Raw genomic sequence first — 17,869 nt, 5'->3', positions numbered from 1 at the left:
TTCATTAAAAGAAAAGATCTGACTTACTGTAGCAAGCTATGTTAGTATTACTGTTGCACTAACACTTACATAGGACATAATCTGGTTTTGGTTTTATTTTTTTAATTGTGAACTATCAGATACACTGCATGACAGCTATGACAGGGCATTGCACACGCAGGGGTTGAGCAGACCTTACAGTCAGTGTGGGCTGCAGACACATTCAACTCCCAGCATTGCTGCAGAAGTCAAACTAAGTTTTTCCCAAGGTGGTAAACATCACCAAGCTAACCAGGTCTCATGCAACTTTAAAACGAACTCTAACTATGCCCGAGCTTTCTCACACACTCATACTTCAAAAGAAATGTGAAAATACCCATTTTTATATTAAAGGATAATGAATGATTCTGGCTGATTTTAAGACTGGCTCAAGAATGGCAGATCTTTTATCTGGCACAAGCTTTATGATCTCTACCACGGATCTGTTGGCAAAAAGTGGCATACTGCTTCTTGTCTGTCAGGGTAACATAATGCTGCACACAGTTCTCACAGATTGACATGGGGATGTGGACTGTAACTGCCTCTCCTAAGGCAACTAAAAATGGTTTGAAAAATTAGTACAGCAGCTCCACTGTAATACAGAGGGGATCGCATTTGAAACTTTTAGTCATAAGTCCCCACTTATGCATTTAGGGTCTCAATCCCAACTGCAAGCCACCAAACAGCTCTAACTTAGCACATTACGAAATTTCTGGTCACTACTGATATCCGAATGAGAGAGTACACACAAAAAATGCTACAGCGATTAATGTTCGATTGATACAAATTAAGAAACGATGAAGCCAACGACAGCTGAGACATGACAACAGGTACACGACGCAAGTGGAAATCACAAACGCTCTCCCCTGCAGCTCTGTGGTACACCATCTGTGTCCAAATTTCAGCTGGGTGGGCAAGCAAATCCCCACCCTCAGAAAGCACCGATGGCAAAACCAGATTTCATACCCAACACCACCTCCGTTTGTCTCCATTAAAATGAGTATTTTGAGAGAACTTCAAAAATCTGTCAAAAAAGGCAAAACTGTTTTTCCTGTCTGTATTTACATCTTGCAACATGTCAAAAGAGACACATGAATATTCAGTATCTGCAAAAAAAAACCTTTTTTTTTTTTAAAAAAAAAAGAACTGAGTAACAGAAGGCAGCCCTTTGAGCCAGTCTCACCTCGCCCAGCCAAGTACATACTAAGGCTGTTCCAGTAATGCAAGAGCACTACTGTAAAAACGCTGGCAAAGCATTCTGTAAGCATTTTCAGATTATCTGGCAAATCTCTACATTGTACGCACACATAAAATGGCTCCAGCATTAATTCAAAGAAAACAAGCTTTAGCAAAAATGAGTTTTTACCACTCATGATTGCGTCCAATAATTGCTTGCATGATCTTTACCCAAAAGAGCCAAACTGGTTAACATCCTTGTCTTCAACAGCTATAACTTCAGACATGCGGTTCCAAAACAAGCAGTTCAACAACAAATAGACATAGAATTGAATATATTTGTCCCAGATAAAGAATCCAAATGTTTTGCTTGGTCTGATTTATAGATACAGTTCTGCAATTATGTCAATTTAATAAATACCAGTGCAGTACAAGTCTGAGTCCAAGGGACTTCATGTGTAGGACACGGGAGAACTCTATGTGAATACTTCTTTCTCTGAGAGCAATCTAATAAAGGAGAAAGTGGTAGGAAACCCAAAGGAGAGGTTGGGAACTACCCTAAGAAGATTGCCTTTGGCTGGTGGATACCAAACTCAGCCCAGCTTTCTGAATGAAATGCTTATTTTCACAGAACTGCATGTGCTGTATTGAACTCAGGAAAGCTCCAAGAGCCTGAAGGCTAGGGTAATTTCAGACAGAGTAGCCAGACACTAAGCTATAGAAAACCTGCCTACTCATACAAACAAATTTCTTATTTCTTTCTGAAAGCTTGAACTAGAGCACAGTGTGAACGCATGTGCATGTGTGTGCCAGAAAAATTTGCTCCAGACAGACTTCTTAGTGTCAGAAGCTGTCAATACTTTACAGCTTGTAGAGATTGGTAAAACATATTGCACACAACTGTTAAATGCTACTAGTTGGTGTTTCTCTGCTTGTTTTTCAATAATTTCACATATACACAGGTAAACCTCTAAGTAAAACTACCAGAGAGTTTGGTGTCTTAATCCTTTGTTTTGGTAGATAAAAATAACACAGCCCTGACTCACACAAACACTCAGCCACCTCACGAATAGCCAACTGACACTGTGCCCGTGCACCTCTCACACGCAGATCTTACTGTAAAAGAGCCAGGAAACTGTATTCCTGCACTATTAGTTAAATTGATCATGAATGCTATTGTCAGCATCTACTATTAAGTTCTTATAATGCATCTCTCTCAAAAATAATTTCTTAATGCGGCTCGTACCTGCCACTTTCTACAAACACAAGCCATTCTTGTTTGGCTTGGGGTAAAACTAATGTCAGTTCTACAGAAAACAACACAATAATCCATGTGGCAAAGTCAGTAAGCAAAAAGGGGCACAGGATATACAAAGCGAACTATGAACTTAATATGCTGCAAGCCCTGTCCATTGTCAGTGACTTTCAATTGAACAATATTTCTAGGAGAGAGTTTTTTGCATTAGAATCTCAAGCTTTCAGGCTCCAGCTTCCAAGTACAGTTCCCCAGCTGAGCACTTTCCTCTCCTTCTGCTTTCAAGATGTGGAATCTGTATTCATTTAACCCCAAATCTACAAAACAAAACAAACCCCAACACATAACTTCAGGTATTCCTAAATTTCGCACTGCTGTTTGTACTCAGAAGAAAAATCCTAAGTGCTTCCTTCACCACTGCTGGAAAGTATTTGTCACAGCCACATTTCCCTTGTCCCACTTGGCTGTGTATCACGCTCTTAGGTTCAAAGTCAGCAAGGTGGGAAACTGCAGCATCTAATTTCTCTCTCGGGACCATTTCAATGATACTCATGACCACCTTCACAGTACACTTACTTCCCTTTCAAGTGTTGGCAACTGTGCTTCTCTGCTACAGACCTGCATTATCTTCTTGGCTAAGTCATTACAGCTGCCCCTTCCATTATGACTTTGAATATAAATATAAAAGTTATCCCTTGACCAGAGGTAAGGTGTACGCACACACACCCCTCTTCTTGAAAGCCACACAACAAATACAGCCATTCTATGCACAGGTTTACAGAAGAACTTTTCCCCTTTCTCAGATAGACAGCTGCTCCCCCTCCTTTCAGTTTTGCATAGGTTGCTATCTGTTTTTCTCCCAAACTCCATTTTAGACTTCTCTGGTATTGCTTAGAGTTGCTCCCTTGCCTTGCCAGGTGTTCACAACTTGGTGCAATTCACCTTTCTCTTCCACTAAGAGGCAGCTGACACCACATCTCAGTTCAACATAGAGTATTCATGGGTTGTTTGTTTGGTTTTTTTTTTTGAAGTTTTAAGCCAATTATAAGACTCTCAAATACAGAAACGAATGAAAATCTTGATCTTGCAGGCCTGTTGCCCTTTCGTATTTAACACTCAGTATAGAACATAAATAAAGCGATGATGGCAAAGATTAGCACAGACACCAAGGCATGTACATGCACATCATTTACACTCCCCCTTCTTCCGATAATGCCAATTTCCAACTGAAGTCTGGCCTGTAAGCCTGAAAACCACATTCCCCCTACAACATAATGGCTTTCAGACCAATTCAGCTCCTTGCTTAACCAAGCGCTAAGCCAGCACCCCCTCAACTATTTAGTCACACTCATTCTTCAGAGCACACGTTTATGCCACGCTCCCAATGCAATCAGCATACTGTGATACTGCAAACAGACACAACATCCTCGCCATTTGTTTCTCACATACTTAGTATCTTCTGACAGGATACGTGTTCTCAAATGTTAGGGGAAGTTACATTGCATTAGAAACTTTACTGCTGAAAAAAAGGGTTAAAGAGGCTGTTAATTTATCCTGTGAGGTGAACTTCATGATTTCATCATGCAAGAAGGGAGATTTACTTTATTAAAAAAAAAAACAACAAGAGACAAACATATACTCTTGGAAAAGAGGAGATAAAGTGATACGTCCATTAAACACCAAACTAAATGCTTATGGGATTCTGTCCCAAAAATCTAAGTAGAAGGACACAGATTTTTCCTAAAATTACTTTTTCCTCTATTTCTATGGGTTCTCCTGAAACAAAAACAAAAAAAAAAAAAAAAAAGGAAAAAAGAAAGGAAAGGAAAAAAAAACTTACAGATGGCACATATCTCTAATGTGCTCCTCTCCCCAAAACAGTAAGCATCTGGCATGCCTACTGTTTAATTACACAACAGGCTCATGCAAGAAGAACATTTTCAAGCCTGGAAGCTTATGCTCAGACTGTGATTATACCCAGTAGCATGAGCTGCTCGTGGTCAAGGAAAGTTTTCAAACAAACTGAAAAGCACGACCATACACCAGGTCTCATGGAACTAGACAGTAAGTTTTTACATGTGTGGGGACAACCACATTATAACGTGAAGAAGCTGCCACAACACAAAATTTAGCAGAAACGAAATGATGCATTTGCTAACTGCAGTTGAACATCACTGATTATAAACACAGAGAAACAAGCCACAAAGCAGCACCAGTTCATTCTGGAAACCAAGCTAATCTGGCTGCATCTCTCTGGAATTTTAGTGTACCCAACAGAGCAGACCTCAAATTATTGCAGTCTATCATCTTCAGAAAAACATATTAAAGTAGTTCAGCTGTAACTCTTCTGTTCTGACAAATTGTTTCCAGGAGGATCGACACCCCAAATTCTTGAATCACTGAATAGTGCACTCCCTCTGCTGGCACAGCACAGGTGTCACACCGTAGCACTTTGCTGATTACACCTGTTAACTGTGTTAACAACGGTGGGGGGGAGAGGGGCAGGGGGAAATGTCTACTAAATGGCTTCTGTAAGAGCAACAGTAAAAAGTGCCCACTAACAACTGCCTTCCCTGGTGCAAATCTTATAGGTGCACAGCAAGACCAATGGGCCACAAACCTCAATTAACAGAAACTGTTTTGCTGTGTTTTCAAGCAGAAAAGTTGCAGAAGAACCACTCTAACAACATTTCTAACTTCATAACAAGTTGTTCTAGTGTGCCACATAAATACACAGAAAAGTGAGAGCAGCAAACTGACATCAACAGTACCATTCAGTCACGCAACGGCTGTGCTTTTCACTTTTGCTGTTGTTTAGCCGAGGTGCACAAATCCTACAGAGGGCTTATTTTCAGAGGTCCCGAGCCTACTCACGTGGCAACAAGACACCTACATTTTCAGCTCCCTGAGAGGGCCATACTAAATGAATTCAGTACTTGACCTCATCAGAACAGCTGCAAGCAAGTCAAATCTTTCAAGTCACCTTTGAAGCACCTAACATTTGGGCTAGGAGGCGAAAGGTTAACCCTCAGCTACTGGGAATGCAAACTTTTTGTCATGCAGAAGACAAAGTTGAGGCTTAGCAGTGAATAATCACAAGGAGTTTCTGCAGCATTGTCTGCTAACACAGTAATTGACTCCCTGTGTCATGTTAAGCAGCTGCCATTAGCTCTGGCCACGGTTCAGCTTTGAAATATCAGGATGAAAAACTGTTTTGTGAATGGATCTCATTGTAATAGAGGGAACAGTTACACTTTTTAGCCTGAAGCGCTATTCATTTCTCCCTCCCCCCCCTCCCTTTTTGATACATATATATCAAAAAGGGAAAGCATTTTATTTCAAAAGTTACTGCACAGTTCTGTAAATATGGGTTTCCATTTCACAGTCAGTATAACGGTGCTTTCTCACAACAGTGTAGGAAAGCCTTACACGTGCAACAGTCAGGGTGCTTACCTCCAGGAACACAGACACAGAAGAAGAACTAAAGATTTACAGGAAGGACCAGAACAATATACATAAAGAAGCACTGTTTTGTGGATGTATCGCATTCTCCTAAATAGCTAAGAATTATCTTTGTAACATATTGTATTTCAATAACAATCTGAATAATCTGCTGCAATAATCATAAATTCTGAGTTATGCTAAGATAAAAAGTGAATCTGTGGTCCAGTAGGTGAAAGTAATGCTTTAGACAACTGAATTTGAATTGTTTGAATTAGGATTTCAGGAATAAGTGCTGGCAGCAGGGCACTTACCTTACAAACAGACATGATATTAATGTTGATCATTTGGTCGATCATCTGCAAGAAAACAACGATTTGCATTATGGTCTGTTTTAAGTTATTTCAACAATATTTACATAATGCCTGGGTTGCAACTGCTGAGATGAATTAAGCCTCACTCTTCTACATCCACATCCAGCTTTACTCCATGCCTTCTTGCTTCAGTATCAGGAGCTGCGACAGGCTTTTAAAACACTCTCTGAATTGCTTTGGTCAACTTTTATTTCTGATTAGGGCCTCACACTGATAAAGAACACAGATATATCACACTGACACTGAATTTCCTCACCCCACTTGCAGTATTTGTGAACTTCAGTAAATTCTGGTATTTCAGTCATATGTCCACATATTCATGTTTATATTTTGCTCTTCACCATCTTATAACACTGTTTTAGTCACTTAAGGTCATTTATCAGGTTAATTTTATTTTATTTGTTTGCTATATGTGTTACGAAGTTTAGTGAGTGTCTCTTAGAGACAAAAGCCCCAAGAGATACATTCACCAACACTGAAGCAGAGAGCAGAACCCCACAATGGACACAGTGACCTACAGGGAGTCTGGAAACAAAGTCATGGTGAAAGAGTTCAAAACCAGCGATTACAAAGTACTCAAGTCAACCACACTTGTTTCTACAGTACAAAATGTATCCTCTGGCCCTACTTACGTTTACAATCAATGCTCTGGAATAGGCAGCTTCCACTCACGCAGTTACTTACGTGCCTTCAATCTCTTAAAAGACCACCCCACCTACTAAAGCAGCTCATGTTGCCTATGTAAACCTCTAAGAACCCTTCTGGAATGCTTTCCAATCTGGAAGCTTGGCTTTTTTGGGGTACTTCGATCAAACCTAAATGCTTTTGCCTTATCCATTAAGTAGAGAGAGCAAACACTGAGAACACTGTAAAGTAACAGGAAAAAAAGAAAAAATCACTCACTTTATCCAGGTCTGGAACATCAATAAAGTATTCCGGATAAGAATATGAAATTCCCACGTTGTTTACTGAAACGAAAGCAAGAAGTCCTTACATAAATTGCTTCAAGTATTTGACTACCGATGTTCTGTAGTACCCTTAAGCTGCATTTGAACCATGTAACCCTTCTAGTCAAGTTCCCCTTACTGTAAGTACACACAAGCAGAACTCTGGAATTAAAACACGAGCCATTCAGAATGTGAGAATGTCATTTCTCAGGTGGTTTGAGCACTGGCACCCTGAGCACCCTGCAGTCCCGTGGAGAGCACTCAGTGGCTGGCAAGACAGTCAGTGGGGCTGTTTGACACAAACCAAGCAAAAATGAGGTAGAAGAAATATCCCAACAGTTAGTTCCCTCAGAACTTACTTGGGACATTGGCCCCCTTCCCCACCTGCAAGGTGTGCAGGTTCAGGATGGCCTAGGGACATGCTAGGTCTTAGGGTAGGGCAGGAGAAACAACGTGCATGGTGGGTTTTTCGGCCCAGGAGAGCATTGGGAAGGAACTACCCTGCTTCCCAAAAGGAGAGGAGAGGACAAAAGAGGACAGGAGAGAACAGGAGAGACGAACAGAGGACAGTAGGTGGCAGCAAGAGCCCAGGCGTGGCTGAGCTGGGGGAAGGAGGAGGCACAGCTCACAGCGAGGAGAAATCACATTAATGACAGGCTGCGTACATTAAGCAGCCTGTGTTTTTGACAGAGGCTCTGCCTTTAGAAATGGTTCCTGGTTTGCCTTCCCTGGGCTCGCAGCTCACTGCACAGAGATCCACTGCAGCACACCGCTCTCCCAGCCATACTCTCATGCTCCTCACATGTGCACAACCCATCCCCACCTGCAGCATTTCGAATTAATCGATAGAATAAATTAATTACCGAAACCTGATTTTTTTTTTCCTGAGCAACACTTGCAACCGGCAAGGTTTTATTCCAAGACCAGAACCCAGTGCTCATCCTCCAGCCTCACCCCAAGCAGCGCTAAACTTCTGGTCTCATCAGAGAACAATGCAGCTCTGCAGTCTCAGTTTCTTCAAACTTAATAGAGCGTATTGGTATGGAGACAAACAACAACCACCAAGCAAATGGGATCACCGCTTCTTAAGTATCCATTGTTCATCTTACGCAAGTGAAACTTGTGACATTTGGTTGCTGTGGCAACATTTTACATTTCTATAGTGCCTTACACCCCAGAGAATCCTGAAGTGCTCTATAAGCTCAGCAGCACTGCTCACCTCTAGGGCAGCAGTAGGGTAAGAAACAAGGTCCAGTGGTACCGATGCCCTTTTTGTGTGGCAGGTTGGGTTTTGGTTTGTTCGCTTGTTTGTTTTTAAAGCCTCTACGCCTCTGTCAGAAGCCCTCATTTGAACACCCAGCCCGAAGGGTAGGTAAGCATCACAAGACATTCAGGACATACAGGCAGCACGCAGAAGGGATTCTGGCAGAAGTTTGCCAGCTTCATTCAGGAATCCTCTCAAAGGACAGCACTTCTAGCCCAGATCTCTTCATGTATTTATGGAAACTCTCAGCTGATTAGTCAGCTTGTGATTAAAATGTTAACTTTTGGACGACCTTTACAAAGGTTTACAGGGAGTTTGGCAAATTCCCAGCAGACATTTGCTATATTTAGAGAGAAAAGTTTTGAAAAGGACCAACCTTACTATTTCCAGAGCAAGCCAGAAGGTACTTTCCTAATTTTCATCCTAAATTAAGCTCTTTTTCAGCTTCTCTTTCTGAAAAGGACTTTTGCTATAAACGGTGGCAGAGCTTTGGGATTGCCCTTGGTTGCTCCTTCCAAAACCAGCCCACTGCACATGACCCACGCTACAGAATCACACAAAATTCACACCAACTACTAGAAACGACCACCCAGATACGTACCCTTACAGCCTCAGCCATCGTGTTTTTCTATCAGATCGTATTTTGCTGCAGTTTGGACCGGATTTATTTATTGATTTATTTTTTTAATTTTTATTTTTTATTTTTTTTTTACAAAAGATCAATTTGCAGTTTGTGAAGGCATATTTTACCTCAGCAGATCTGGATAAGTACAGGGTACGATAACTGCCCAGCTCTAACTCCTTTTGAGACTCACAGAGATTTAAGAAGAGCGAAAGAAAGATTTCCCACCTCTGCTTGTTTAACATATTGCTGTAGCTAGCACATGTTCGAAGTCACTGACAGACGCTGTTTTGAACACACAGCAAAAACATTATGCAAACTCTTTTAGCCTCCGTACGTGGGTGAGAAGAAGCTTCCAAATAAGAAGTTTACAAGGATTCCAATCTGTAAGTACTTTAGTTCAACTCTGTGCAACAATATAATCAGAAGCTCCATCTCCAGCCATATAGGCGGAGACACCTATGTCTAAGCGCAAGCTTCAAAGATAATTTCCCATAGGTCACCAGCAACTGTGCTACAGCACCAAGGGTTCCCATAGCTATTGCTCCAGATGAGACCAAAGGAGGAAAACACACTGTAACCTGAGAACCCATCCCTCATGGCTGTTCTCACTGAAACCCACTCCTTCCTCACAAAAACACGCAAAATGCAAAGTAGTGAAAGCTCTGTTCCAGATCACAAAAAAGCTACAGTATTTAAAATATACGGCAATAAAGCGTGAAATCAATTGCCACGAGAAATTAAAATATCATCCTTCCAGAGTACCCATAGTCTGTGCTGAAAAAATCATGCTGACAAGTGGTTTTGGTTAATGCAGCTATAGCTAGAGAAAAACCCTATGTATCACATAATCCGATGATCTCGAGCATGAGACCTACTAAAATAGGCAGTGAAAGTCTCGCTTAGTAAGAAAAAACGTGTCTGTAAACCTGCACTGGCCAGCGCTGCAAGGAGATGGGGAAAGAGCACACAACTCTCCAGCATATGGTGCTATTTTTACCATGCTTCCAGTCAAGGTGCTTGTGCAAATAAAAGAGAGAAGCAGGCTCTGCTCCAGGAGTGTCGTTTTCCTGTAACAAGCTTACACAACTTGAAACACACTCACTGCTTTAGTGCCCAAAGTCTATAAGAAGTCCGATTTCCACGATTCCGTGCATCACCATAACTTCATCACATCTAACAAACAGAAGCTCTTTCAGTTTGGATACGTATCTCACACGGTAAAAAGGTTTGCTATTCTCTAACAATTACTTAAGGACAGATAAGAACAAATATTAATTTTAATCCTCAAAGCTTCTTCGGAATTTTTTTCCTTCAGAATGGGAAACATCAAGGCATCCAGAGCCAACCACTCTACGTGCAACATGTTGTGGAGATGCTGGCACTTACTGTTACTCAATTTTAGGTGGATTTGAATCTTTATAGTAATTAAATGCTGGATGTCACGAGTTGCACGCACTCAAATCTCCCAGAAGTATCCGGGAAGGTTCCATGCTTTATCATTTAACAACTGCATTTTTACAGTGAGCTTTTATGAATACTATTTTTGGGGCATTATTTACAGGCACGATAAAACAAGACCCATCTATTAGAAGCAAAGCTCAGCTTCTGTATTAATACGTGTGACGAATTTATTTTGAAATATGCTTTAAAAAAAAAGATAGTTCTGGTTCCAATTACTGCACTATGGGTTAGTCAAATGAGTTTTGTAGCACCAAAATGACTTCAACAGATGACATATACTGGCAGGCATCTGAGCCACAAGACTTGATAAAAATGTCATGCCGTATGTTTAGCACCACAAGTTCTCATCCCCATTCAGAATAACTGTAGAAATATAGGTTATGCACTCGTATATATGTGCTTCTACAGAATAAACCAGAAAACTGATAGGAAACTGCCTTTGCCCCACAGTTCAGGGGAAAAGTCAGGTAAACCGCTTTATGGCAGTTCCTCTTGATTTGTGGCACTTCAGCTCTACGCCCTGCAATGCACCCGGAGGGATCACCATGGCTTCTCGAGGACTCCTGCAGCACCTACAGCCCTGTGCTACCACAGGCCGTGCCAGCAGAACACCAGCAGCTCCCCACCACCACCAGAATGCACTCAGAACTTTTGGGCCAGGAGTCATTTACTTGATGCTATATTCTAATGATTGAATTTCAACAGCTCTTAATTAAAAGTTAACTGTTCTCCCAAAGGACTCCGCTGTGAAGTTCAATCTAAGTATCTGGAGCTAGCTCAGATTCTGAGATGACATCGGGTCAACGAACCGTGCATGCAGTCATGAGCTGAAGGAGCCTTTAACAATTGCATAATAACTCATCAAAGACACCAAAATAAGCCTCCGTTCCTAGAACGTGAGTACACATGCAGGCAGTGGCTCGTGCAGTGTACCATCAGGATACGAAGAAAACATACTGAGCAGTCAGTGACATAGTTTTAGTTAGGCAAGCCATCAGCTCTTGGGAATTGCTTTCAATAAACTTCCAAATGCGAAGAAGTCAGTAAGCACGCTGGGACAAAACACAGTGTGAGGGATTTATAGAGATGAAACACAAACCCAAAACGCCGATCTCCAGGCCTTCCAGTCCTGCTTTGATTCTGTCGTAAATGCCCTCTCTCTCTCCGAAGTCCGCCACAATAACTTTTGTTTCCACTTTGTACTTCTCCTCTGGAAAAAGAAAAGGGTTAAATAACAAATTGGAAACATCTGAATTAGCATTCAAACACTACAAATCTGTCAGTTATGGCTTTGTAAAAACAACATTTTGGGTAGCTAATATTACACAGAAACATTTTTGCTTCTTCAACAGGAATCCTTGAATTTTAACGCAACCTGCCCAAGAAGTTTGCAACGTTAAGCTACTTCTGGTGAGAACATTAATTCTCAAATGATTCAGCACGTTTTGTTTGTAAGGACCGTGAAGATGGCAAGAAAACAAATTATACACGTTTGCACAGAAGGCAAAAAATGCTGAAATCGGGAAACATACACACACAACAGCATCCAAGTGCGACTTGACAAGGACGCTACTTTCCCACCTAAGGCAAATGGTAAATGAGTTGCTTCAGATCGAGCAAACCAATTCTTTATGGCCCCTCACTTCCATTTTCAATTCTGATGCCATAAAATGTTTTAAATATTCAGTATTTCAAACATAAAGGGAACGTGTGGGTGAACAAGAGGAGAACTGCGAGTTCAATCATTCTTAAACCGTTCTGATGTGCTTTTATCTCCTTCCCTAATGGAATGGGAAAAATACATATAACCAACCGCATTTTGAAACAGAAAGGGGAAGTAAGTACTAAAAACGCCTCGCAGAAGGAACAATTCTGCTTCCATCAAGCCAAATTAATTACACTTAATTAGCGTCAGCACAATGTCCTCTTGGACTTCAAAAGGACGAAACAGCAGCTTAACAGTGAAGCATTTCAGAAGTTTGCTGCGCCCAGATTCCACCCCATTCCTTAAGCGCTCTGCGTCCATCCGGAGAAGGCTTTTGCAGCATTTTGCCCCCACGGCCATTCATAAAAGCAGTGTCAATTTGAAGGAAAAGAATCATTCACAAAAAGATTAGGAGCAGCCCGCTTCCCGTGATGCTCTTTGCCATTCAGGGAAAGCCGCAGCTCCCGTGATGCTGCCGTCCATTCATGCAGAATCATGAATCCCCTGAACTCGCCGGGCTGCTCCCCACCCCCCCGCAATATCCCTAATGGCAGATGGGATTAGTTCTCCTCCTTTCCCTCTCCCCTCCCTCAGCCCCTTCATCTCTGGTGAACAGCTGCATTGTTTGAAAATCCCCGGAGAGACGTTGCTATGTCAAATGACGACGTAAATAGCATTAAGCCCCTACTGCAGCAGCAGTCTTGTGATCGCGTCAGAAGAAAATCAAGTTCAACGCTGGGGGGAGGGGGAGAACGATTCTATTTTTAGGCACAGCTGTTCTAATATTTAACATACACATTCAAATTCTTACAGGACGCCGAATTAAAGGCAGCGTTATAGGCACATCAAAGATGTACGAGGGCACCGGTCAGGCAAAACCAAAGCAGAACGCATCCACACACATGCCATTTTTAGCTGTTGTACAGTATCTGCAGCTGTCTTTGCAGCCATTCAGATGCTTCGCAACGTGCACGTTGTTTAAAGGGCCCAAACACCACCCTCCCCGATCTGCTCCGTTATGACCCTTCTAACTAAGCACTCCTCATTAGGATTGTTGATGATTTATCCTCTAAACCTTTTGAAACCACTACAGAGATACCGAGAAGGGTTAAGAGAAAAAAAAAAAAATCTTAGGACCTAACACTGTAAATAGAAAAAATGAAGTCCTCACACTGCAGCTCACGTAAGACCCCTTCCTCAAGCCTTCAGAACACTAGCTAACGCCATTACACGTAAGGCAGTTGAGCAAGAGCCCTGTACAAAACACACAGCACCTTCAGTGGGCTGACGGCAGGTAGCAGAACGTATGGAACACACAAAGAACAGAAGTCGCCTGGTACAGCCAGAGGATGCTGTCTCTGCAGTTCTCACTGCCAGCACTCAGATTTCCCTCCCCAGCAGACTCCCATGCAATGGCCTGACTCTGCCTCTCCAGCCATCGTGTAACTCTGGAGAACCCCACACTCTGCCCCCCAACCTGCAACAGATGGGATGAGCCACTTTGCCCAGAGAAAAGACTAGCAGATACATCTGATAAAATGGCTGTGTCTAACAGCAATGCAAACAGCATTAGGTCACTTGTGCATAAGCTCATATCAGCAGTCAGGGCACAGGGTGCTGGGGAGAACAGGTGTGCTCTGCTCTGTATGAACAGTGGGAAAGGGAGCTTCCTTCACCCTACCCAGGACTAAGATGCTCTCTAACAGCTGAGCTAGAAAAGACAATAGAACTTTGTTTTACCTCCCAAAGAGACTGAGATAAAGTGTAATGTGGAAAGCAGCAGGAGGCTATGTTCTAACCCAGGATGGCCAGCAGCAACTGGACTCTTCTCCATTCAGGAAGAGAAAAACTGGGCTTGGTGTTGGAGCTTCCAGCTTGAAGACCCTGAGGTACTTATGGGCCACAAGGAATGAGAGGAGGATAGCAAACCATTTTTTGCAGTCAGCAATCAGAACATTTGAAGCATCTGATAATAGGTGTCTGCGTGTCCAGAATTCTCAATGATTTATTGACAAGTGAATCTGATGTTTCGTCTTCAAACCTGGTACTTCAAATGCTTTTTAGTGAAGGATTGAACATAATCCATCACATTATCAATAGTTTTGCAGCAGTCAGTCATCATCCAGCTACACGGTCACAGGGATGGGAAAGGTAGCTTCAGCAGGTCTTTTTGTGTTTCTCAGCTCTGACATATCAGTGTTTTAATAATTTTCTCCCTGTTCATTTACTAAATATCTCAGGTGAGAACAGCCTTGACCCTACAAATGAAAGGCTTTAGCCTAAACTTGCAATTCTCCTGCTAATTCGTAGGGCTCGCAGTACCTTAGCCAAGACTTCTGTTAATTTAGTAACAGACTGACAAAGCACAACGGTATCTCTGTAGTCTGGTAAGAGCACAAAGGAACTTCAGCAAACACTGTCATTTGGGAAGTATGTAGCTGGCCACAAAGCCCTAATAAAACACCTTCATGGCTGTGGGAAGGCCAAATGAATCAGCAAAGGGGGACAGAGCACGGTCTGAGCAGAAATTACATGAAGAAGCAACCTTACGAGAAGTCAGGCCAGAATCAAGAAACAAATCCATCTTACGCAAGTTCATGATTCCTGTGATAAGTACCGTCTTCCTGTCTAACATCTAGACTCACAAGGAGTCTCTACAGTAAGAGGTCTGAAAACTGTCTGCTGTTTTGCTGGAAACATGATGACCTAGTCCAGTAAGGCAAGCTCATACTGGAAGGAACTACAAGAAGAAACCACACTAATTAAAAGCTCCAACACCATCACTGCCAAGATGACAAAAGTAGCTGAATCCAAACTAGGCAAGCAACGAAGAGCAGCCCCAGTTCTCACTGAAATATTATACACCAGATTACACTTGTGGGGGTGATCTCCTTGGCACATTCCAAACTAACACCAGCCACAACACCATTTGCGTACCTAATAACATGAGGCCTTATTCTAACACAGAACCTTGCTGGCTGAGTTATTTCAAGGATACAAAATAGGAGGCAAAGACTCAAAGCAGAGAAGAATGTTAAAGACAGTGAGTCAAAAGATATTTGAAACAAGTGCACACCTAAAGATCACATCATCCTCCTCTGGACCATCCAAAAACTCCTCCCTGTTTGATGTGAAAGCCCAAAACTACCTTTTAAATCTGATCAGCTACTAATACTGTTAAATAGCAAACTGACAGCACAGTATGTTCAGGAGGAGGGCTTCTGCATAGTACTTGTCAGACATGCACACCTTTCTGAACCAGAGCAAGTACCCATTACTTGGATCAAATGATACTGACGTTGTATAGGGCAAAAAAGGGAAAACAAAATTTTGTAAAGTTATTGGTATGGATTAAAAGATATAGATAGTAATCCAAGAACAGTCAGATTACACAGTTATAGGTATCATCAAGACCAATATCTACAGAAAAATAGGTGCAGTGCAAACAAAGGCAGTATTACAAACAAACCACCACGTGCAAAGTTGCCATGGTTTTGTTTTTGAACCTGTCATGAGCAGAACCGAGCAGATTTCAAAGCAGTGTACCTGCATACATAACGACTGCCTCATACAATACTAAATTTATGAACTGTCATCTCTTCTTTCTCAGTCATTTCACATGACCACATTTTTCTTCCCCATTCCTGTCACTACGGATTGGTTGATAGCGAACACGCCAGTGTAGCATCACTGAAGAGATAACGTGCTTTTCTTACTCCTCAATTTTCAGCCAGCGGACATTAAGATGTTAAAATGTACTTGCCTTCATCTTGGCCTTCTCAGTTTCCTCTGCATGTCAGATTTCCTGGTGACATCATTTAGGTCCTCCAGAATTTGAACCTGCCTCTCTCAGCTTTTACAAATCCTAACTTTATTGAACTTCACAAGCCTAAGGATGGTGGGATAGAGACAGCAAAAGCAAGAGCCACACCTGTCCTCCACGTTCCCTCTAAGCAATCCTCACTATGCTAAACTTCAACACGGTAAATACACACAGTCTGCAAAGAAACAATGCATTAACTATGTGCCCAGATCTCAACAGCCCTCCTAAGGCCTTCTTTTTAGACAATGTCTGTATGCAAAACTGAAGTTTGTGGAAGTTCTGGCAATCAGATTTTTTTAGAGACTTAGTCTGATGTATGAAAATCAGAAAGTAAACTGGCAATTTAAGGATGTTCATTAAAGGGATACTCGTGTACTCTCCTATGACTTACAACACAGTTGAAAGGGAAAATAACCTCTACTCCCATACAGTGGTGACATTACTGTTTACTTATGAATGCAAGGTAACTATGAGAGCAAAGACTGCTAAACAGACCATGAAAGCCAGGAGGCCCAGTTCTACCTTCCGATGGAAACAGCATCTCCATGTGCCTTGTTCATAGTCAGCAAGAGCAGAAGCGAGGAATGCTCCAGCATTTGAAGGAGTACTGCTTAAGGGAGAGAGTGATGGAGCTGGAAGCCATAAACTGCCCAAACAGAGGGAGCAGAAGTGCACAAAGCCAGGGCAGCCCAGAACTGAAGGTAGAGAAACCATGGCAGAAACCACACCAGAATCATCCTGAGCAGCATCTGGAAAGACACACAGCTTGCCTTATCTCTCATCTGCAGGACAGTTCGTTACAACCTCGCTAGGAGAAGCAAACACTATTATCTATTTTTAGGTAACTCCAAAGGCCAGACAGAGTAATTTACAGATAATGCATCCAGTGTCTTGCTATGCAGGGAAATCTAAATGCATCTAAATGATTAAGCAAACTGGGGCAGACCTTTATTACTGAAAAAAAGTCATGCAATGTGGCACTATCTTGCACCTAAAGCACCAGAAAACAAGCATAACTCTGGAATTTGAAAAATAGAAGTTAGTAGTTCCTAACAGTGATCTATGCCCTAAATACAGACTAATAAAGAATTTGAAAGTGGCTTGGAGGAAGGCTTACCTCCTGTGTCGTTGTTATGGAAGTTTTAGTAACTCAAAGCAGTAGCTTTCCCTCCCCACCAAACTGACATCTTGGTTAACAGGCTGAAAGGATGTTAAGGAACTGAAGTTTTGACACCCAAATAAGCTGGACTTGAAAGAAGGCTCTCCCAGAGAAGCAGTCTCATGAACTTTGATGCAAATGAAAGGAGACAGCAGCCTGGTGGTCAGGAGAAGCAGCTCTGTTGGCATGACAGAGGCAGCATCAGTGTTAACAGGGTCTGCAGACACAAATCCCACAGAGGAACAGAAACTAAAAAGTGTCCCTAGAAAATAACATTAGTATTTGCACTGCTGCTTCCAAAGTGGTTGGATACAGCAGCTTGAGTTTATGCTACATGTGTTGAAACATCCAGTCAGCTTTGCAACAGAAAGGTTCAGGATAAGGCGCATGAGGTCCACATTGTAAGTAGGTATGGGGCACAGTTATTTCAAGCTCAGAGAAAGTACATAAAAAACCTTCTGCTAGAACTGAAACATCTCGTCTGCTTATATTCAGAGCCTGATAGAAACACTGCCATCACAATGATGTGGCAAAGAAACCGCCTACAAAAACAGAGAAAAGGTTTCACTTGGTCTTTAGCTTCTGAATGGCCAAAGAAGCAAGCAAAGCAGTGGTAGGAGA

At 42.0% G+C, this 17,869-nt stretch overlaps 1 protein-coding gene across 1 annotated transcript in view; it reads right to left on the bottom strand.

Annotated features, from left to right (window-relative positions):
• Positions 1-17,869, bottom strand: part of HSD17B12 (hydroxysteroid (17-beta) dehydrogenase 12) — a 71,278-nt gene that overhangs the window by 18,933 nt on the left and 34,476 nt on the right. Inside the window, exons 4-6 of the mRNA XM_015287198.3 lie at positions 11,661-11,771; positions 7,168-7,232; positions 6,205-6,249 (exon numbers count right to left, since the gene is read on the bottom strand). Of these exons, the coding sequence (XP_015142684.1) occupies positions 6,205-6,249; positions 7,168-7,232; positions 11,661-11,771 (221 nt within the window). The remainder of the gene's footprint in view (positions 1-6,204; positions 6,250-7,167; positions 7,233-11,660; positions 11,772-17,869) is intronic.

Source organism: Gallus gallus, chromosome 5, assembly GCF_016699485.2.
Source record: "Gallus gallus isolate bGalGal1 chromosome 5, bGalGal1.mat.broiler.GRCg7b, whole genome shotgun sequence".
Taxonomy (NCBI): Eukaryota; Metazoa; Chordata; class Aves; order Galliformes; family Phasianidae; genus Gallus; species Gallus gallus.
This window is presented reverse-complemented; position numbering and strand designations above follow the sequence as displayed.